This window comes from Sinocyclocheilus grahami, unplaced genomic scaffold (assembly GCF_001515645.1).
Source record: "Sinocyclocheilus grahami isolate Dianchi unplaced genomic scaffold, SAMN03320097.WGS_v1.1 scaffold7.1, whole genome shotgun sequence".
Taxonomy (NCBI): Eukaryota; Metazoa; Chordata; class Actinopteri; order Cypriniformes; family Cyprinidae; genus Sinocyclocheilus; species Sinocyclocheilus grahami.
The window spans coordinates 321,965-344,839 of NW_015505186.1; the positions used below are offsets into that span (position 1 = coordinate 321,965).

The following is a 22,875-nucleotide window of genomic DNA, read 5'->3' on the forward strand; positions in this document are numbered from 1 at the left end:
ATTTTCTATTGGAATATATTTTAAAATGTAATTTATTCCCGTGATCAAAGCTGTATTTTCAGCATCATTCCTCCAGTCTTCAGTGTCACACGATCCTTCAGAAATCATTCTAATATGCTGATTTGCTGATTATCAATATACAGTTGAGGATTTTTTTTCAGGATTCTTTGATGAACAGAAAGATCCAAAGATCAGCATTTATCTGAAATAAAAAGCTTTTGTAACATTATACACTATACCATTCAAAAGCTTGGAGTCAGTATGATTTATTTCCTTCTTTTTTTTTTTGAAAGAAATTATAGAAATTAATACTTGTATTTAGCAAGGATGCTTTAAATTGATCAAAAGTGATGATAAAGACATTTATAATGTTACAAAAGATTTCTATTTCAGATAAATGCTGTTCTTCTGAACTTTCTATCCATCATGAAACCTGAAAAAAATTCTACTCCGCTGTTTTCAACATAATAATAAATGATTTTTGAGCAGCAAATCAGAATATTAGAATGATTTCTGAAGGATCACGTGACTGGAGTAATGATGCTAAAAATATAGCTTTGAAATCACAGGAATGAATTGCATTTTACAATATTTCCAAATAGAAAAGAGTTATTTTAAATAGTAAAATTATTTCAAAATGTTACTGTTTTTGCTGTACTTTGGATCAAATAAATGCAGGCTTGGTGAGCAGAAGAGACTTCTTTAAAAACAATAAAAATCTTACTGTTCAAAAACTTTTGACTGGTATGTTAGAAGATATTAATAATTAATTAGGAGAGTCTGAGAACACACACACACAGATAAATGTTGTTTATTTAATAACCTAGCATCAATAAAAATAGTTACTCTAATAAAACATGTTGGTTATTTTCCCCAATACTTGTGCGTGCTGTATATTGTTATGATTATCAGAGTATCATGTTGTTCATAGCTGATGTAATGCGCAACAAAAAGCAATGACCTACTCGAGACATGATGGCGATTATACAGAATAATTATTTTCCCATGTTGGCTTCCTCATGTGACGCTGGAGCCTGTTTAACAGCACTGCTCACTGTAACTTTCCAGAAAAGGTAATTGGCTTTCTTTCTGGGATTACATCCACACTGTCCGCACGCTGATTGATATTCAGACCCGGCTTACCAGCCAACCTCATCAGCATCACGGAGGACCACCGTGTTTTAAACAAGCAGACAAGGGTCTGTTGTAGGCGTAGTCTGCTGGATGAACACGCAGCTTGTGTTTCCCTCCGCAGGCCGGGAGAGACGCCGAGCGCTGCGGGAAGCCCTCAGACAGCCGGGATGCAGGAGAGATGGCAGCCCTCAAACTCCACACGGCCGCTGAAAGGTGACATTTTTTACATCGGAAAAAATTTTGCACACATGCAAATTAAAGATGCATGCTAAATAGAGGTCCTGTGTTTGGCTTTACAGCGGGAACGTGCCGAGGCCCGAGTCCAGCGGCCACACACTGCTCCACACGCAACTCCAGAAGTTCACCGTTTCTGCAGACAAGGTGCCTATTTATTACTTCACCATTACACAAGAGTTACACAATCGCTTATGCTGCGAAAAGACCCGCTGAGTCCAGTCAGAGCAGAACAGAGGAGCTCTTCACTGCGGTTCAGCTGAGAGTTCGGATTCCTCTGGAATAAACTCATGAGAGGTTGATCGATGGGTCTTTGCTAATTGCTTGAGGATCTGCTAGTGTATGTGACTTCCAGGAATTGTTCTGGCTTGAAAACGCCGCCAGCAGCCAGCGGTTCAGAGGTCAGCCAGGTCTGAATAAGGATCTCTCATCTCTTTCTGATAGAAATGTCTTCCTGTTTTTTCATTGAATGTGACGCCTCGGTTCTGTTCTAAAACCTAGTGAGCTGTATAGAAAGCATTTAGGCAGAATAGGCATAGTAGGTGCGCTTGTGACAATTAATAAAATTAGTTATTAATCAGACTTTAAAAAGAATAATAATTAATACATTATATATATATATATATATATATATATATATATATATATATATATATATATATATATATATATATATATATATATATTATTTATATATATTTTTTGTACATATAATATATATAATAAATTTTTTTATACTGATAAATGTTATAAAATTACTGTAATTATCTAATTTTATAATAACTAAATATTATAAATTAGTAGTGATCAATAATAATAATAAATAACAAATATTAAAATTATACTTTGTTTATTATTAATTTGAAATCAGACTTAAAATATTATTTTTAATTTAATTTGCATGAATTTTTATATAAATTGTTTATATTCACTAATATATCCTAATTCCTTTAAAAATGGCAATATTATAAATGTATATTATACTGATAAATATAAAAATGTATACCATTTATCAAATTCAATAATTACATTAACCGTAATGAGAATTACTTTTTTTTTTAATTATACTTTGTGTAAATGTGTTAGTAGGAATTAAAAATCTGACTTTTAAAACAATATGAATATTATGTAATGAATAAATATAAATTATATTTCCATCAATTTTATTTTCAGAAATTATATGTATATTAACTAGTATGTATTTATACATAATTGAATTTTGATTTGAAATAGCAATATTATAAAATGTTATTATACTGATAAATATTATTAAAAGAAATATAATTATCAAATTATTGCTATATTACTATAAAGTTATACTTAGTTTAATATTATTATTATATACTAAAACTTAATAAACTTGGTTTAGAATTAATATTTTTAGAATTCAATAACTTAAGTATCATTAATCACTTATTTTCATATTTCACATTTGTGTGTGCTGTGTATTATGATCATTAGAGTGTTGTGTTGTTAGCTGATGTCTAACTATAGGAATGAGTCAAAGGTGCATCTCTAGTGCAGTTCATGTGGAGTAGACTGCTGTCTATGTAGGGGAGTCTCTAGGTGTTTGGAACAGAGCCGCTGTGTTCATGCTCTCTTTGTATTCTCCACAGACTCTCTCCTGGCTCAAAGACAGCGTTGCGATGGCCACTCAGATCTGCAGTTTGGCCGGAACGAACGGTTTTGAAGCAGCCAAGAGGCGTCAGGCCTCACTGGAACAGGATATCCTGTCCAACAGAGCCAGGATAGAGCTGGTCAAGAAGGTGAGCACTGCTGTCAGAGCGTGTTAGCGCTGGGAGGTTCACTGGCTTTACACAACAAGTGTGCATAGATACCTCGTCGTACACTAACATTTGTCTATTGGTAATGCACTTTTTGGAAATTAAACATGACTTATAACGTTGTTGTGTAAAAAAAATTAAATTAAGCTACTTTTTCCAACAAGTAGAAGTATATTGCAGTGATTCCTTACTGCATGCCACATTTTATTGAGAGAATAAATCCTCAAATTTTTTTGTGTGTTTTTAATTATTACAATTTTCTAGTTTTAATCATAATTAAATTGAAGCAATGAAAATGTGTACGATTACGATTTGTGACCCGTGCTGGCAAAATGAGTCGGAATGAGCACATTTTCAAAAATGCGTTATTTTTGTTTTCACATTCTCCAATAAATTACCTTCAAAATGATATATGATTTGTTGGAATCAGACGAAAAATGAAGGCGTTTGAATGCGATAGAGTCAGCAGATCTGATTCAGAGAAAAAAATCGAGTTAAAGTTTTCGGAAGATTCCAAAACAAAATCACCTAGCAACGTTGCATATTTTCCTCCAATTCTTTTCTTAATAATAATAATTACTATATTATTAATCACAATATAGCTATTTTAATTTGATCTTTGTTCTTAAAAATCAGAACAAAGATGCATATAAACAGTAGTTTAATCAAATGCAGCGAGTGATTTAGTCTTTTCTTTTAAAGTTTGATCAACATTGAGACAGATCTATATTAAGACCTACTGTAATGCATGGATCTAATCAGGGCCGGATTTACCTCTTATCATAAATTTTGGGCCCCCCTTCCTTATTAATAGGCCTATATAATATTACCACCCCAATAAACAAAAATATTTAGTAATCAGTGGAAACCGTTACAGTGTTTTCTATCGCAATAAGCACTTGCAATCAGTCAATAAAAATTTATTATTATCTCTAATAATTTTAACGACCTGGTGTCACAACCACACCTCAAGATATTGTTCAGATGATTTATTTCAAGATAAACCTTCCGTTGCAAATACCCCATCAAACAAAAATATTTCGTAATCAGAGGAAACGGTTACAGTGTTGTCTATCACAATAATTGCTTGCGTTCAGTCAATAAAAATCGAATGTCTTAATTTGTTTGAGAATGGAGAAAGACCGTTCCATTAATAGGCTCCGGAGTCGTGGCCACATTACCACTTCTGGAGTGCATTATTTCTCTAATCATTTTAACGGTCTGGAGTCACAACCACACATCAAGACATTGTTATTTCAAGACATTTGTCATGTTTTCGTGGTTACAGTGTTGTCTATCACAATAATTGCTTGCATTCAATCAATAAAAATCGAATGTCTTAATTTGTTTGAGAATGGAGAAAGACCGTTCCATTAATAGGCTCCGGAGTCGTGGCCACATTACCACTTCTGGAGTGCATTATTTCTCTAATCATTTTAACGGTCTGGAGTCACAACCACACATCAAGACATTGTTATTTCAAGACATTTGTCATGTTTTCGTCCTGAAATCTCGTATGTGTTGAACTCATTTCTTACGCACCTCGTAAAACTGATAGTCGAATCATATGTTTGGAAGCGGGGGAAAAATACAAGAGTCAAGTAGTCAAACATTTGACAGTCATAAATACTGATGGTAACACAGAGCGAAACTGTGTAACGGGCACCTCACAGACGCAAACGGGGTAAATAATGTTTTATGTTTTGATTAATAGATAGCGAACATTGGCCGGCAGCATATCATGTTGTTTTTACTTCAGAGCTGATGAAACTGAAGATTGCACTAAATAAAACCAAATAATCCAGACATGAGATGAAATCAACAGATGCTAGAAGAATTCGATGAAGCCTGTGTGTATGTTTACTCTGACTGTATAGAGATTTTCACGGAGGAAATTTGTCAGACTTTGAAGCATAGCCTACTGCCACATCAAACTCCATGCGATCGCTTAAATATGTGAAGCTGTCCCTCGTCTTACTTCATCGTGCGATCTCATGAAGTTTTGTTATAATAAAAGAGGAATCGTGAGCCTGCACTGGACAAAAATAAACCTTTTGATTTCCTGCAGAGCACACAAATATACATTGATTTGCCAGATCTGTATGATAGTGAATAGATAGGCCTAATATCTCAGCTTTTTTGGCGCCTATGTTCACAGAATCCAAAAATTTAATTAGGAATGGCTGAAATGATTTGAAATTTTGTACCCTACCTGATAGAAAAAATCCAGTCTTTCACTCTGCCTGTGTAAATTTGAGTAATCCCTGCCGCTCCTCAGTCGGTCAAAGATTACGGAAAGTGAAACTTAAATCTGTCACAGGGGTGGTTGGATTTATTCACGCACGTTAAAAATATTTATTAAAAGCTTCTTTCTTTTCATATTCTTATTTACAGCATTATCATAATAAGCTGTATATTAACTTCTATGTGAAATCAGACATTGAGCACCCCTATATAGCCAAAATAGAATGATCTTCATTTCTTAACACCTCTGCGAGTATATATATGCATGCATATGTGTATATATAAACTCAATCCAATATATATGTGTATATCCAACTCAATCCGAGTCCTTAGCCATCTTCAAGAATCGGCTAAAAACACATCTCTTCCATCTTTATTTGACCCTCTGACTCTAGAACTCTCTATTCTAATTCTATTCTTAAAAAAAAAAAATTGCCCCTTTTAGACTTGCACTCTATTCATTGACTAACTGCTTGTTTTCTTAAAAAAAAACTACAAAAAAAACTAACACTAGCTTGATTTTATTGCATTTTACAAAACGTATAGCAATACTATAAAATGTATATTTATATTATACTGATAAATATGATAAAAATGAATATCAGTATCATATTTAATACAAAATGAATATTAGCCCTTAATCATAATGACAATTACAATTACTAAAATTATACTTAGTTTAATATTATTAATATTAATTAGAAATCAGACTTTTAAAATAATATGAATATTATTTAATTAACAAATGTAAATTATGTTTGCATAATTGTTTTTTTAATGTAAAAATGTTAATTCAAACCTCTTGTTTCCATCTAGGAGGGTTACAGTCTGGTGAGGGCTCAGCATCCGGGCAGCATCAAGATCCAGGAGTTTCTGAGTCAGCTGGAGGTTCTGTGGGACGAGCTGAAGAGAAGGCATGAGAGGAACGGTCTGGTCCTGAAGATCTCAGAGGAGCTCAACTATAGGGTACATATATCTCGTGTTTCCCTGAATGTTTGGAATGGCATGCCTTCTGTTGTTTAAAGAAAATAGTATGCAGTATGTATACTGAGCAAAATATTCCATTTATTATGCCAAGAAATGCCCACACAACTACATTTGCCAAAATGTACAGTATACAACTAGAGCGCACTGTGGAGTACTGCATCTCATAATGCAGTGCGTGCAAAATTGAGAATACATTTCCAGTGTGATGAGCAAGAAATGTTATCTATCATGATTTGACTTTTTTTTCTTTTTTTACTGACAAAAAAATGACACAAAACTGGAATAAAAATGCAAAAACAGTACTACTTTATAAGATGGATTTAAACATGCAACGTAACAAGGTTATGTAACAAAAATGTAGCAGATTATTTACTGTTTGAAATATTTATCATTGCATTTTGCATACTGTTTCACATAATTAGTAGACACTGCACAGTGTATTTTGCATGAAGAAAATGTATGTAAAAAAAAGTGATGTGTGTGTGTGTCCAAATTACACATTTAATTTATGCTAATTACATAATAAAATATAAATTAAAAATATCGCAATTTATTGTTTTGTTTTGCATTCAATATTGACAGTCTTGAAAATGTAATGGGGAATGCAAAAAATAATAATAATGAAATGTTGCTGCATTACAGTGATTTTTTTATGGAAAATGTGCTTAATTATCTTAAAAATAATGTCAATGCAAAAGTTGTAAGTTGAATACACATAATACAAATAACACAGGTAAAAAAAAAATGAAAGTAACATAAAAAGCGCAAAAAATTTAAAAAAGTATTTTTTATGTTTTTGGCTGACTATTTCATTGGATTAGATATTCTACACAAAATGTGATTTCAAATGCAAAATAACCATATTTTTGCCGAATGCATGCAGTTTGTGAATTGTTCAGTATACAGTCAGTCACCCTGCATGGAATATTATATCTCATAATGCAGTGTGGGATAAAAAGTAAAGTCTGCTCTGCCTGAGTGTATTTGTGATTTGTGCATTGCAGAGAACAGACCGTCCACAGCAGCTGTGTTTAATTGATAATTGCGAGTTGTTTGGCTGTGATTGGCAGGTGGTGCGGATGCTGCAGTCTCTGGCCAGTCTGGAGGCGTGGTTGGAGGCGGTGGAGCTGTCCATCAGGCAGACATCTCTGGCTGGAGACCCCGAGTCCGTGAGCGTGGTGGAGCAAGAGAGCTGCCAGCTGGAGCAGGAGCTGGAGGCCAGACGTCTGGAGCTGCAGAACCTCAGACAGGAAGTAGATCATCTGAGCAGTCAAAGACATCTTCACACTCCGCTGCTTCCTGCACGCCTGAAGGACGTGGAAATGAAGTATGTGCTGCCGGTTCGATACGGATAGACGTTTATGCTGCGGTGTTTGGATGTATGAGCGTTGGTGTTCTTTCAGGTTCAGCAGTGTGCAGATGGCGCTGACCCAGCAGAGCTCAGAGCTGAAGGACACGCGGATGCTCACGGAGTTCCTGGAGAAGCTGGAGCTCGAGGAAAGTCACTACAGCACCCTGGGACAGGTTAGCTACGGGTTGTGTTTTTATGGTTCATTTACATTCATGCATTTGCCAGATTCATTTATACAAAGCAATTTACATTTCATTGAAGGTTTTCATTTTGTTTCATTCGCTGGGAATCGAACCCATGACCTTGGCAATGCATTTTAACTACAGGTTGCATACTGTTTCACATAATTAGTAGACACTGCACAGTGTATTTTGCATGAAGAAAATGTATGTAAAAAAAAGTGATGTGTGTGTGTGTGTCCAAATTACACATTTAATTTATGCTAATTACATAATAAAATATAAATTAAAAATATCGCAATTTATTGTTTTGTTTTGCATTCAATATTGACAGTCTTGAAAATGTAATGGGGAATGCAAAAAATAATAATAATGAAATGTTGCTGCATTACAGTGATTTTTTTATGGAAAATGTGCTTAATTATCTTAAAAATAATGTCAATGCAAAAGTTGTAAGTTGAATACACATAATACAAATAACACAGGTAAAAAAAAAATGAAAGTAACATAAAAAGCGCAAAAAATTTAAAAAAGTATTTTTTATGTTTTTGGCTGACTATTTCATTGGATTAGATATTCTACACAAAATGTGATTTCAAATGCAAAATAACCATATTTTTGCCGAATGCATGCAGTTTGTGAATTGTTCAGTATACAGTCAGTCACCCTGCATGGAATATTATATCTCATAATGCAGTGTGGGATAAAAAGTAAAGTCTGCTCTGCCTGAGTGTATTTGTGATTTGTGCATTGCAGAGAACAGACCGTCCACAGCAGCTGTGTTTAATTGATAATTGCGAGTTGTTTGGCTGTGATTGGCAGGTGGTGCGGATGCTGCAGTCTCTGGCCAGTCTGGAGGCGTGGTTGGAGGCGGTGGAGCTGTCCATCAGGCAGACATCTCTGGCTGGAGACCCCGAGTCCGTGAGCGTGGTGGAGCAAGAGAGCTGCCAGCTGGAGCAGGAGCTGGAGGCCAGACGTCTGGAGCTGCAGAACCTCAGACAGGAAGTAGATCATCTGAGCAGTCAAAGACATCTTCACACTCCGCTGCTTCCTGCACGCCTGAAGGACGTGGAAATGAAGTATGTGCTGCCGGTTCGATACGGATAGACGTTTATGCTGCGGTGTTTGGATGTATGAGCGTTGGTGTTCTTTCAGGTTCAGCAGTGTGCAGATGGCGCTGACCCAGCAGAGCTCAGAGCTGAAGGACACGCGGATGCTCACGGAGTTCCTGGAGAAGCTGGAGCTCGAGGAAAGTCACTACAGCACCCTGGGACAGGTTAGCTACGGGTTGTGTTTTTATGGTTCATTTACATTCATGCATTTGCCAGATTCATTTATACAAAGCAATTTACATTTCATTGAAGGTTTTCATTTTGTTTCATTCGCTGGGAATCGAACCCATGACCTTGGCAATGCATTTTAACTACAGGAATGAACTACAGAACTACAGGAACTCTTTTCTAGCATTGATAATGGCAGCATGCTTACATAGACATTGGAGATAAAGTGTGCCATAGAAAGATGGTGTAGTTTAGTGATAATTAGAAAGGTTGCTGGTTCGAATCCAGAGTTGAACAACACTCCATGAACTGTATTGTAAAAAATTATTGTCTTAGCATCATCTCTGGTTCCATCCATTTGTTAATAATTGTAATAATTTATTATTATTATTGTTATTAATAATAAATATCTTATTTATAAATTATTATAATTATAAATAAGACTTGATTGTTAAATATTATTTAATAAATAAATATCTATTGGATTTGCATTAATCATACTTGTATCAATTTATATATACTGTATATGTATATCAAATTATTTTTATTACTTAATATTATATAATTTAATGTAATTATAATGTAATTAATTTAATATAAAATTTATATTTATAAAAATATTATGAACTTTTTATATTATACGATACTAATCTAATTATAAAAACAATATTAATTTAATAATAATAATATTTAATATAAATGTAATAATATAATCAGTAATCATTAATAATTAAGTTACATTTTATTGTATTATTAAAATATACTTAGTTCAGTTTAAAACTGAAGTTTAGAATAAATCAAATCAAATCAATAAATATAGTTGTGTGTGTGTATCTGTTTGTTTGTGCTTTGTATTATAATTATTAGAGTAGCATGTTGATAGTTTAGCAACATGTTAATGTCAAACTGTTGGAATCAATCCGTCAGTCAAGTTGTCATAATTTGTCAATTCTACCCAATTTTAAGTTTTCAGAGTTTTTCTACTTATAGCCAGAACAATTCAGATTTTTTTTATAATGACATTGAAAATAATTGAAGAGGTGCAATGAACTTGCCACAACTCCGAACAAACAAATAAGTTGACACGATATTTTGATTTGCGTTTGAATGATTTTCTTGTATGAGACAGAAGAGATTATGGAGTGATATGAGGCATCAAACTAGCACAGCTGTGTTGGAAAAAAACAGTTAATTATACCAAGTATTCTCACTACTATACACAAATATTTGATCAGAATGGCAGGATCGACCAATCAGATATTGTGTACTGTGTTCCTCCAGCCGCTGTGCAGTGAGCTTGACTCTGGACCGTCTCTTCTGGGCTTGCCGGTGAGCAGACATGACGAGCCCCTGATGCAAGCCATTGGGAACCCTGTGAAGGAGCTCAGAGAAGCAGTGGAGATGCTCAATGACACGGCGCGGGAGAGGGGCCGCTCGCAGTCACATGACCAGAGCATCCAGGAGCTCCTCACCAGGGTGTGTAGAGTCAGAAATGAATTACGTCCCATTAACTTTTGTTTGTGTTGAGGTAGACCTGGCAAGCAAGATTTGATATGTAAAGCCCAATCCAAATTCTATTTTATACCCCTTCCCCTTGTCCCTTGAAACAGAGCGTCAAGGGGGAGGGGTGAAAATATTCCCCTAAGAATTGGGACACCACTACTATACTGTTACGCGTCATCATACGCCATTTATTATGCCAAGAAATGCCCACACAACTACATTTGCCAAAATGTACAGTATACAACTAGAGCGCACTGTGGAGTACTGCATCTCATAATGCAGTGCGTGCAAAATTGAGAATACATTTCCAGTGTGATGAGCAAGAAATGCTATCTATCATGATTTGACTTTTTTTTCTTTTTTTACTGACAAAAAAATGACACAAAACTGGAATAAAAATGCAAAAACAGTACTACTTTATAAGATGGATTTAAACATGCAACGTAACAAGGTTATGTAACAAAAATGTAGCAGATTATTTACTGTTTGAAATATTTATCATTGCATTTTGCATACTGTTTCACATAATTAGTAGACACTGCACAGTGTATTTTGCATGAAGAAAATGTATGTAAAAAAAAGTGATGTGTGTGTGTGTGTCCAAATTACACATTTAATTTATGCTAATTACATAATAAAATATAAATTAAAAATATCGCAATTTATTGTTTTGTTTTGCATTCAATATTGACAGTCTTGAAAATGTAATGGGGAATGCAAAAAATAATAATAATGAAATGTTGCTGCATTACAGTGATTTTTTTATGGAAAATGTGCTTAATTATCTTAAAAATAATGTCACTGCAAAAGTTGTAAGTTGAATACACATAATACAAATAACACAGGTAAAAAAAAAATGAAAGTAACATAAAAAGCGCAAAAAATTTAAAAAAGTATTTTTTATGTTTTTGGCTGACTATTTCATTGGATTAGATATTCTACACAAAATGTGATTTCAAATGCAAAATAACCATATTTTTGCCGAATGCATGCAGTTTGTGAATTGTTCAGTATACAGTCAGTCACCCTGCATGGAATATTATATCTCATAATGCAGTGTGGGATAAAAAGTAAAGTCTGCTCTGCCTGAGTGTATTTGTGATTTGTGCATTGCAGAGAACAGACCGTCCACAGCAGCTGTGTTTAATTGATAATTGCGAGTTGTTTGGCTGTGATTGGCAGGTGGTGCGGATGCTGCAGTCTCTGGCCAGTCTGGAGGCGTGGTTGGAGGCGGTGGAGCTGTCCATCAGGCAGACATCTCTGGCTGGAGACCCCGAGTCCGTGAGCGTGGTGGAGCGTCGTCTAGCTCCTACAATACACACATCTATACTGGTGTGCATTAGAGCCATTCTATATTACCATTCTATAGTAATGCGCTGCTTACTGACACACACACACACACATATCAGAGATTGTGCAGCTCCACATCCAGGAGCAAAGAAACTTGTCAATGCTGCCCCACGACTTTTATTAATAACGTAGTTTAAATACTGAATCACTACATTATATTTTCCAGCAACGAGACGATAAAATCGCTGTTTTTGAAGGAAACTCACTCATTGTACAGAAAGACGCATAGACACATGTACATGCAACTTTCATCTCTCCCTCCCTCCTTCTCTCTCTCTCTCTCTCTCTCTCCCTCTCTCCCTCTCTCGGGGGACTAGCCCCCGTCAATGTCTATGGTGGTTAACGTCCTGATCAGACATATGTTGTAGCACTATCGTGCAGTCAGTAATGATTTAACGTTAGCAAACTTTAGCGATTTTTTTGCAAACATTTCTTTGAATAGCAGGACCGTAAATATGAACGCACGATTGAATGTAACATAAAACAAATGGTTACTTTTCATTCAAATCTTTATTAATGCTAATGAATACTTTTTGTTCGCTCGTGCAGCTATGTTGCCGCTGTAGCCGGTTTATGCTCATACCCCTTCGTTTGAAGTGTGGTCCTGAAAAATCTTCATTTGAAGGGCTATCTGGCCCCTTCCCTCTATGACACTGGTGTAGTGGTGCCTGAAGAATTAGGTATACTCTTAATTTATGCCCCCATTTTTTTAATGGCCTGCGTTATAAACAGTGACATGTAAGACTAGTCTTACGTATTTAGTTCACCCCAAAATGGGCAAGTAGTATTTGCACATCACTTAACTTCTGCTACTTGACTTCACAGAGTAAGGATCATTATGAAATTAATATTAGCCACAGAAGAGGTGCAGATTTTGCAGTAAATAATTCAAATGTAAAAAAATTCCAGACTGCAGCAATTAACATTTTGTCAGAACCTCGTGTAAATTACAAGCTGTTTTGTTTAGCTATCTGTTCAGAATCGTAAGAGAATCATGATCTCTATTTGATACCAAAAAAAAAAAATTGCGATAAATGTATCCAGAATTGTGCAGCTCTACTCATATGTTTGATTTCTATCTTCTGATACTTTCATTTATCTCTGATGAAATCAGTCAGGTTTTCTCTGTAGAGCTGTTTTGAACTTACTGTTTGAAATCATTCGTTTACTGGATCCTTGGACTGAAAAGTTTACCGGTTTAAAAAATATCTGATCGCAAAAACCTGCTTCTTTTCATTTTAAGGTTTTTTCCGTTCTAATGTACTAATTCAAATTAATAATCAATAATTAAATATTATTTTACCACTCTGCACGCCTCCCCTGACATACTCTCACGCCCCAGACCAACTGCGCTTGCATTTTTTTTGCACGATGAGAGGTAATTCACGGCGTGTGATTTTTATAGGATCATTTCTAATTACCCAGATACTGATGCTTTGACTCTAAGTACCGGAGCAATGGTCATTTGGAGCACTGGTCCTGTTATTAGTGCTCACTTTGGCTGACGTCTCCATTCAAAGTAGTAGTTGAAGCACGTCCTGACCGCATCACTGTCTTTACTGGGTGTGTTTCGGGAATATTTACATTTATTCACATGCGATTTGATTTAGCTACCCATGTGGTGGACTGTCATGATTTGGCTAATGCAGTACTCTACTGAATGAGGTGCATCAGACGGGATTTCGAAGTGGGTATACGCAAAGCCGACTGATAAAGAAGTGGGTTTACACTGTATACCTGCGTATACCCTCCACTACACCACTGCCCTACGCCTCCAAGCAAAAGAGAATCGAGACACCCCTACCCATTCATGTGAACGTGAACGTGCGAAACGGAGGTGTAGGGGTAATGGGTAGAAATGGGATTGGGCCTAAGTGGTCCCTATTCTCTGTACTATTCGTCTTCTCCTTGTTTCCCAGCATGCCATGGTGTCAGCGCACGTGGAGCAGTGTCTGCAGCGCTGTGCGGAGCTCGCCGTAGATGTGCTGGAGATTGAAAGTGAGATGGCTGTGAGATGTGAGCCGGATCGCTGTGGTCTGGATGACCTGCAGGAGTACCAGGACCAGCTGGAGGTATGGGCGCACTGAACGGTACTGCAGGACTACCAGAGAAAAATGTTGCAAGAGTTTAGGGTGAATCTTACAAAACCTGACTCACATTTTACCTTATTTTTAGGACAAGTAAAATATTTTGCTAAACAATTAGTAGTAGTAGTAGTATTGCAAAAAAACAAAAAAACTAAACACATAGCTGATTTTATTCATTCAGATTTGTATTGAAAATGTTACCGTTACCTTTTGTATATATTTATATATATTTTTTTTAAATTTTATTTTATTTTTAAAGCAAATCCAGATAGCAACCAAGTGTTTTCGCAACACAATAACATGTTCGAAGCATTTACCAGCGAACGCGCTCTGAGAACAGGAAGCATCTTGTTTGCCGGGACTCAGTGAACTCCTGGTGTTGATCTAATGGAAATGCCTTTCTCCCATCTCTTGTGATGAATTTGTTTTAGCAAATTGTTTCTAGAATCTGTTTCCTGTTGTGGTTGAAGCTGGACATCCACTGAGGCTCAGCCAGACCCTTGTTTTGTTCAATAGATGTTAATGAAGTGAGCCCACACGTGCCTTTATTATCCACACAGGACTCCATTGTGTGCGAGTCTTTGGCGTTTATGATGTGTATCTGTATGTGTCGGTTGATTCATTTGAGACTGCAACATTGGGTTGGGTGCATTGCGATGCAAAAATACCTCGATGGCGTGCAAAACGCGAACACATCTGTCTGGAAACCCCAAAGCCCAAGAAATGACCTAATGGCTCATACTAAAATAGTTTGACGCTCATGCACAAAGCATCTGACAATCTCTGTTTTGCAGCCGCAGATCTGAAACACAGCGGCTTGATTCTTATTAACGTTTTTAATTAGCTTCAGAAACTATGCCAGCGATGCATATGTGAAGCATATGGTTCCTTTAACAGATTTAAAGCACTGAAAGTGTGAAGCCATAAGAGTTTGCACAACTGGGGTTTATGCTGCAAAAATAGCACTTGTAGGATGGTAGTATGAAATTGTGAACTTAAACCTAGATGTGTTTTTTCCTCTAGGCTGAATACGGGGTCTTGAAGGAGGAGGTGGAGGCCATGGCGAGTCTGGCGAGCTGTTTGTCAGACGTGTGTCCGGAGAGGATGAACGCTGTAGGGACTGAGATTCAGACCAGCCTGAACGCCTGGGACGAGCTCGGCAAAAGTGTGGCCGAAAACAAGAAGAGACTCCTGCAGTTTGGACACCTGCGCCATTTCTTTAGGAACTACCTGGCAATGATGTAAGTCAGTGATAAAACGATTAAATGAGACCTTGTTTTATTTCACATTTTGTTAAAGATACATAAGAAGAACGCATACAGGTCATAATTCACCCCAAAACCAATAGACAGGGATGATAATTAATATGCATAGTTTACATAAAAAAGAACGGTTTTTAAGACCATCAGACTTTTCTGCATTGTGATATTTTCATGATATATATGATAAACATAAACAATTCTACCTAATTTTTTATTATTGTGTTGATGCACATTAATAATAAATAGAAAATAGAAAATAATTAAAAATAAAAACAAAAATATTACTATATATATAATACAAATTGTTAAATAATAATAAAATAAATATATATATGCTATTTTATATATGTATGTATGTATGTGTGTGTGTGTGTGTGTGTGTATATATATATATATGGTAATTTATAAATATAATTTTTTTTATTTTATTCATCACAATTAAGCAAGTTTCCTCCAAAATTTGTATTATTGTAATGTGCCTAGACATTTCAATTATGCAATTTTTTTAATAAAAAAAATCAAGTATTTTTTTTAAATCAACATAAATGAAATAAGAATAGAATAAATGCTACCATAAATACTAAAAACTTATTATATACTTAATATTTTTCTCTCTTTTTTGAATATATATAAATTATATAATATATAAATATTGATTTTAATTTTTTATTTAAAAATACTGTAGTTTAGTAATGAGAATTTAATAGCATTCAAACAGATTTAAGAAAAAAAACTCAAAATGCTAAAATAATGCTAAACAAAAAATTATTTTAATTATTGAACAAAAAAAACTAAAGAGTAAATGTTGTTGTTGTTTTTTTACAATAAAAATACTGAACAAAAACAAATGTAAATGTCTGGACGCATTACAGTAATGCAGATTTGGGGCTTAATTGTCATGAAAATAGTGGCATAAAGCAAAAACTCATAATGGTACTTCTTTCGTTTGATTTTAGGGTGAAATGTGAGCTGGACATGCTTTGGTGTGATTCACCAGGAATGTTCTATGAATATAATTTGCAGAGCTAATGTTTGATTTATTGATGGGATATGTCTGTTCACATTGTGTTCTCTTCATGTGTTTGGAGAAATGTCTGGTGAGCATCATCTCGAGCTGTGTGTGTTGGCCTGAAGTGCTTGTCTTCACCTCTCTGCTGTTCATCTTCTCTCCAACAGCTCTTGGACAGAAGACACCCGCTCCTGCATTTTCTCAGAAAGCGCTCTGCGTCAAAGCCGAGAGAACCAGGAGCCTCTGGTTGAGGTTCTGGATCGGCAGATAGAGCAGAAGTTCGAGGAGTTTGATCAGCTCGCCGTGGCTGGAAAAAACCTCTTTGATGACGAGCATCACCTCAACACAATGGTATATAAGCTTTCTTTAATATCTGCTTCAGTTGCATTGCTCAACTGATATACAAATAGATTTTGTAACTCTACACTCTCCCTAAGTCTCCTATGAAAGAACAACCTCAAGTTTCTTCTGGATGAAATAAAGTTAAAATGGTTTGGGGTCTTTTTCCATTGCTCTTTGTCTTGTGCAGATCAGAGAGAGGATGGAGGAGCTGAGGAGCATGCTGGGATGGATCCTGGTTCACTGGAGGGCTCAGAAGGATCAGCTGTTGAGCAGACAGAAGGCTGAAGAAGCTCAAACAGACGCTATTTACTCCGAGGCCATGGCCTGCAGCCCACAAACACAGGTAGAACCATTCATTTGTAAATTTCCCTTCTGGGGATAAATTAAGTTTATCAATCAAAAAGTGTGTGTGTGTGTGTATGAAATAAATAATAAATAAATAGATAATAAGTAATCAATTAGAATCATTCAAATTATTCTCGATGATTGTTGCAGTAAAATACTGTAATGCAATGATTCAAATTCTCAAATGCTATAAACAATCTTTATCGTTTTATTAATATAGTTTTTTTCCCATTACAGCTAATTTGAAGATGGGAAATGTGCTTATTTGTCTTAAATAATATCAGTATCAATCAATCAATATTAGCAATAATTTTTCAATTTACATCAGAATATATAAAATAAAATGTAGTAATAAATACAATTTAGTGATAAAATTTAGAAGCAAATGCTACTAAATGTAGAAGTATTTCACGTTATTAATATCGTTTTTTTTTGCATCAGCTTATACCAAATGTATCAAATGCTATTAAATGTTTAAATACTTTTAAATACTTTACTATTTAATAATATAGCATTTTTGCATTAAAGTGTCACAATGCAAACAGTCTTAATGGTCCTGAAATCCTTGACAGTTTTCATGAGATCAACCCAAAATAACTATATAATAATACATTTTAAAAATCATGTTTTTACATAAAGAAAATAAAACCTAATATTTACGATTTTTTTTATAATTCCACTTATTGTCAGTGATAATTTGTATTAGATATTCGATTTTACATTGCATTTTTTATTTAAATCATCATATATTAAATGAAGCAAATGCTACTAAATGTAGAAACAATCATAATGCAAACAAGCTTTACTATTTTATTATTATAGAATAAAATATAGAATATAGAGTGTAATTTTATATACAGTATATATATATATATATATTTTTTTTTTATAGTAATGAGAAATTGAATGCAGGAAATGTGCTTAATTGTCAAATAATGTCACAGTTCAAACCAATTTAAAGTCCTAAAATACAACATGTTTTTGTCTTTATGCGAAATATAATTTTTTTGATTTATCTTTTGTTTACGAAATGTGACTTTTGAGTTCCTGGTGAGTTTTCATGAGATTGACCCAAAGATGCGGTCTCCTCATAAGGCATTCTAATTCTGCCATTTTTCAGGTGGAAACCTCACCCGAGGTCTCTCAGAAGACAACAGAAAGCCTCACAAGCGCTCCCCCTGGTGACACGGAGGATGGTTTGCAGCACAGTTATGGATATGAGGTGATGCAAAGTGTCAGTTCTAAAGGAAGCGATGACAGCAGTCATTTACAGAGGCCGGATTCACCGTACCTGGTGCTAAAGGAACCCAGTCCCTCAGCTTTAGGAGCCACCGTCAACCTCATCCTCAGCTTCAGTAACTCTGGAGACACACAAATCCAGGTACAGGCGCCTGGCAGGGAAGGTGGTGTGCCGGTGCCCGAACCTGTGCACAGGGTGAGAATGATTAAACATCATAATCACACACAGTCAAACTCTATTGCACTTACTGTATATGCTGCTCTGTGTTTGATATCCCTCTCAGGCTCCTCACATTTCCTTCTCTTTCCTTTAAAAACACCCTTCTCTGTTTTATTTTGTTTTGCGTTCCCCTTCAGCCTGCTGAGTCTCACTCTTCTGCCTGTAAAGGCTTTTGGAAGCGCTGCCAGGGGCTTTTTGGTAGTTTAAAGCGAAAGACAAAGATTTATCGACACAGTGCAGAAGAGGTAAATATAGTTGGTGAATGCCCTGCAGTTGGCCCTGCACGAGTAAACAGAAAAATGGTAATTGTATGCAGTGCTGGGTAGTAACTGATTACATGTAACCTGGATTACGTAATCAGATTCCAAAAATGAAGTACTTGTAGTTAGATTATACTACATTGTAAAATACTTGTAATCAGACTACAGTAAAAAATTTATTGGTTACATTTTATTGGTTACATGATTACATATTATTTACACAATAGCAATAAATTATTCATAATTTTATCATCTTTTAAATGTTCCTTTCAGAAATAGCCTGCCGCTAAAAGTTTCCAGTATTGTGGACATTCACACAAAGACCAGTCATTAGTCAGCTGACTATAATTGCACAGAAAACTGAGAGGGCACACATTTGACTACTGGATTTTCAATATTTAGTTTTTTTCTCAACATCCCAACATTGCATCAACTGCTGGTAGAACTTTTTTTTATTGTCACTATGAGTTATTTAACTATGTATTACTATGTCTTTGGAAGGCTTTTGTCTTTCAAACGCAATTATTTTAAAATTATTGATTTTAATTTGACATTTTTATGATATAATTAATTATTAGCTTTTCTAATTATTAGCACTTTTCTAATTATTATTAGTTCCTTCACGAACCCCAGTTTGGGAAACCTTGACGTAATGTTGACTGCACTTTATGTTGTTAATAACAAAGAGTGGAATATATTTTCTTTCTCTTTGCATTTTTATATCAATATATTACAAGATTATCCTATTTAAATCAATGTGATAAACAAGTTAGGTCAATATGGAAGCCCGTTTCTGCCACTGAATAAAAAAATTAAAAATAAATTCAATTAATTCAGAATTGCGGGATATAAACTCGCAATTGCGAGAAATTCAGAATTGCGAGGTTAAATCTTGCAATTCAGATTTTTTTTTTCTCGCAATTCTGAGGTTATATCCCACAATTCTGACTTTTTTTGAATTGTTACACAAAACAGTCAGAATTGTGAGTTTATATCTCGCAATTGTGACGGGAAAAAAAGTCAGAATTGTGAGATTAAAAGTCACAATTGCCTTTTTTATTTTTTATTTAGTGGCGGAAATGGACTTCCCTACAAAAGTAATCTAAAAGTAATCAAAAAGTAGTCTGATTATATTACCTAAAATGTGTAATGTAATGGATTACATTACTAAATACAATTTTTGTCATGTAATTTGGCATTAGTAGCGGACTACACTTTGTAAGTAATCTACCCAGCTCTGCTTGTGTTTGTGCATGAGGACTGTAGTGTGATGGACTGACTAACATCATGATCTCGAAACATCTTATCATATTTTTTTGATTACCGAAGCATTGCAGTACATCTTAGATTCATAGTATAATAGTATGCTATTCTGAAATATCGCCACTGGCTTGATCATTTATTTGTGCAGTGGTTGGAAAGGCAACAAAGCCAAAGAAACTTTGATGGAAGAGAGGTCACTGCGGTTTAGAGGAGATTGCAAACAGGTATGGGCAGGTAATGAGAAGATGACGGAGGAAATAGCCACTTCCAATGATCTCATTTTGAGCTGCCAGTATATGGGAAGTATTAGAAACCGGGACGAGAAACTCTTCCAAGACTCATATAAAGCCTCATTTCAAGCATTCGGGTTGTTTACAAAACTGTCTTTGGGAACATTTTGAAAGTAATTGCAGCAAAAATAAAAAGTGTGTTTCTTGGAACGGTTACAGGGGCTTAAATATAGTAGCATATAGTAGCCTTAAATGGTTTTGCAATATCCTTGGGACTTTTATTATGCTATTAGGGTCTGTGAAATGAAAACTTCGGTCAGTGTTAGAAGTTATTTTTGAAATGTTGCCCATTGCTGTTGCCCATGAGGTTTGCAGCTCTCATGTAATCCAGTATATATTTTTGAAAACAGCAGGAGTTTGTAGGGCATGTGGGAAAATGTCTAGCTGCTGTCATATTGTTCAATTTCAAATGCATTTTATATCTGTCAGCAGGATTTTTTATTTTGTGCCCTCACAGCTTTCAGAACATATAAAAGCCACTGATAACAAAAACGAGACCCTAAAGATCAAAGCATATAATCACACAAATTCAGAAATGATTATTGAAACATGTATGCATTGAGTCTTTTGCACCCATGCAATAGCTTTGCATGAGGAACAGAGCAAACTTTTAGTCTTTTTACTAGCGCTGCCCCCCATAATAGTCGACGAGAAGAGGCTTAGTCGACAAAAATGTCAGTTATTTACAAAAAAAAAATTTATAATGTATATCCTTGTGGCAATTACAGTATATCAGGCAGGAAATCCAAATGTTCGCCTATCATTCATCACCCTCAAATATGGCTTTTCATTTGTAATTTAAACATGTAAGTAGTAGCAACTTTACATGGCCGCTCGCTCTAATGTTAACCTAGAAAAATGTGCTCTATTAGGTGCATATCCAAGTGTTTGTGTGACATGTGGAAGCTATTAGTGCACACTGTATAACTTGGAGGCTCCAGCAACTTGCATTTTCTCCTGATAACAGCAAAAACATCTTTAAAAACGCTGTCATTTTGCTCATACAGATAAGAGTAATAATACATCATTTGAAACTGTAAAGGTTCTACTTTTATTTGTGTACGCTCACAATATCAACAAAACGTTGTGCTTTTGTAAAATAAAGAAAACAACCAAGATGTGTCTCCATGAACTGGAGAGCATCACAAAAATGAACGGAAACTCAGTGTTATAGGCTACTTCCCTCACAGACATGGGAAATATATCTATAGAAAGCTTGAAATGTCTACTTGTAAATGAACCAATTCAAATAAAAACCTAATGCTCTCTAATTACAAGTGCATCTCAATAAATTAGAATGTCATGGAAAAGTTCACCATATGAAAGTTGCATTTTTCTCTAAAGGCGCATCCACTGTATTAAATGGCAAGTCAGCACTGTCAACTTCATCTTTGCAGCCGACACTGACTCCACGAAAATTCTAGTTTATTAATAAATTATTAAAATATCTCCTTGCTATTTTTCTGAAACTTTCACAGTCATCATAGTTCATTTTTGCTTTGCGACAAGCATTTTGTGTGCGCTTGAGCATGGAATAGGCTATATATTAAAGCCTATTATTTAACTAATTAAACTGATATAAACGTGATTAGTCTACTAATGGCTTCAATTCATTTAATTTGTTTAGTTAAATTTAAATTAATTAGAAAAATCTGGAAAAAACTGGAAAAATCTTTAGCACTACTTTTTACTCTTTAAACTCTTGCTCTATCATGACAAATGAGTCAGAAACCAGCAGAGGCCAGAGGTTTTTATTAGATCTAAAGATTTGCTGCAAATCAGTTATTTTAATCAGATATGCATGGATGGAGAAAGACAATGACAAAGGAAGCAGGTGGTAAGAGAGATAAGATGCATGCAGTGGGGTTTTTCACTCTTATGTAAGCTCTCTTTCGGGTTGATGTAAACTCACTCATGACAGGAGCGCGGTGCTGAGATGTGACCTCACCCTTCGCTTCCCATGATCGCTGAGTTTTGAAATGGCTCCCAGCAGGAGCGGGGGGTGCTGGAAAATTTGTTGTGAACTTTCTAGAAGGCCCTCCTGACTGCCCTGTGTGATTTATGGTCTGGGGCTGCCAGAGCAGCACAAGATTAGTCATGGGGTGAAAGGTCAAGCCATTACAGCTGTGTATGACGACATGTTTAAGAGCAGATGATTCTTATTAAGCCCAGAGTTAAAAAAAAAAAAAAATCAAGTGTGCTTGTGTAGTCATGCTAGTGTTCTTTTGTTCATGTTGTTCTCATGTAAACCTAATGTTTTTGCATTAGTGGTGTTTGCTAAGGTTTGGTGTGGCTTTTTGATGTAAGCAACCACTCAGAACACCATTGCACAACCATCTAGACCAGGGCTGTCCAAACTCGGTCCTGGAGGGCCGGTGTCCTGCAGAGTTTAGCTCCAACTTGCCTCTACACACCTGACTGGAAGTTTCTATGCCTAGTAAGAGATTGATTAGCTGGTTCAGGTGTGTTTAATTAGGGTTGGAGCTAAAGTCTGCAGGACACCGGCCCTCCA

At 35.4% G+C, this 22,875-nt stretch overlaps 1 protein-coding gene across 1 annotated transcript in view; it reads left to right on the forward strand.

The window, feature by feature from the left end:
- Positions 1-22,875, forward strand: part of LOC107589360 (uncharacterized) — a 68,056-nt gene that overhangs the window by 36,083 nt on the left and 9,098 nt on the right. Inside the window, exons 11-23 of the mRNA XM_016277775.1 lie at positions 1,256-1,347; positions 1,434-1,515; positions 2,985-3,134; positions 6,213-6,362; positions 7,454-7,710; positions 7,787-7,907; positions 10,475-10,669; positions 13,966-14,118; positions 15,157-15,374; positions 16,572-16,755; positions 16,934-17,089; positions 18,212-18,526; positions 18,688-18,795. Of these exons, the coding sequence (XP_016133261.1) occupies positions 1,256-1,347; positions 1,434-1,515; positions 2,985-3,134; positions 6,213-6,362; positions 7,454-7,710; positions 7,787-7,907; positions 10,475-10,669; positions 13,966-14,118; positions 15,157-15,374; positions 16,572-16,755; positions 16,934-17,089; positions 18,212-18,526; positions 18,688-18,795 (2,181 nt within the window). The remainder of the gene's footprint in view (positions 1-1,255; positions 1,348-1,433; positions 1,516-2,984; positions 3,135-6,212; positions 6,363-7,453; positions 7,711-7,786; positions 7,908-10,474; positions 10,670-13,965; positions 14,119-15,156; positions 15,375-16,571; positions 16,756-16,933; positions 17,090-18,211; positions 18,527-18,687; positions 18,796-22,875) is intronic.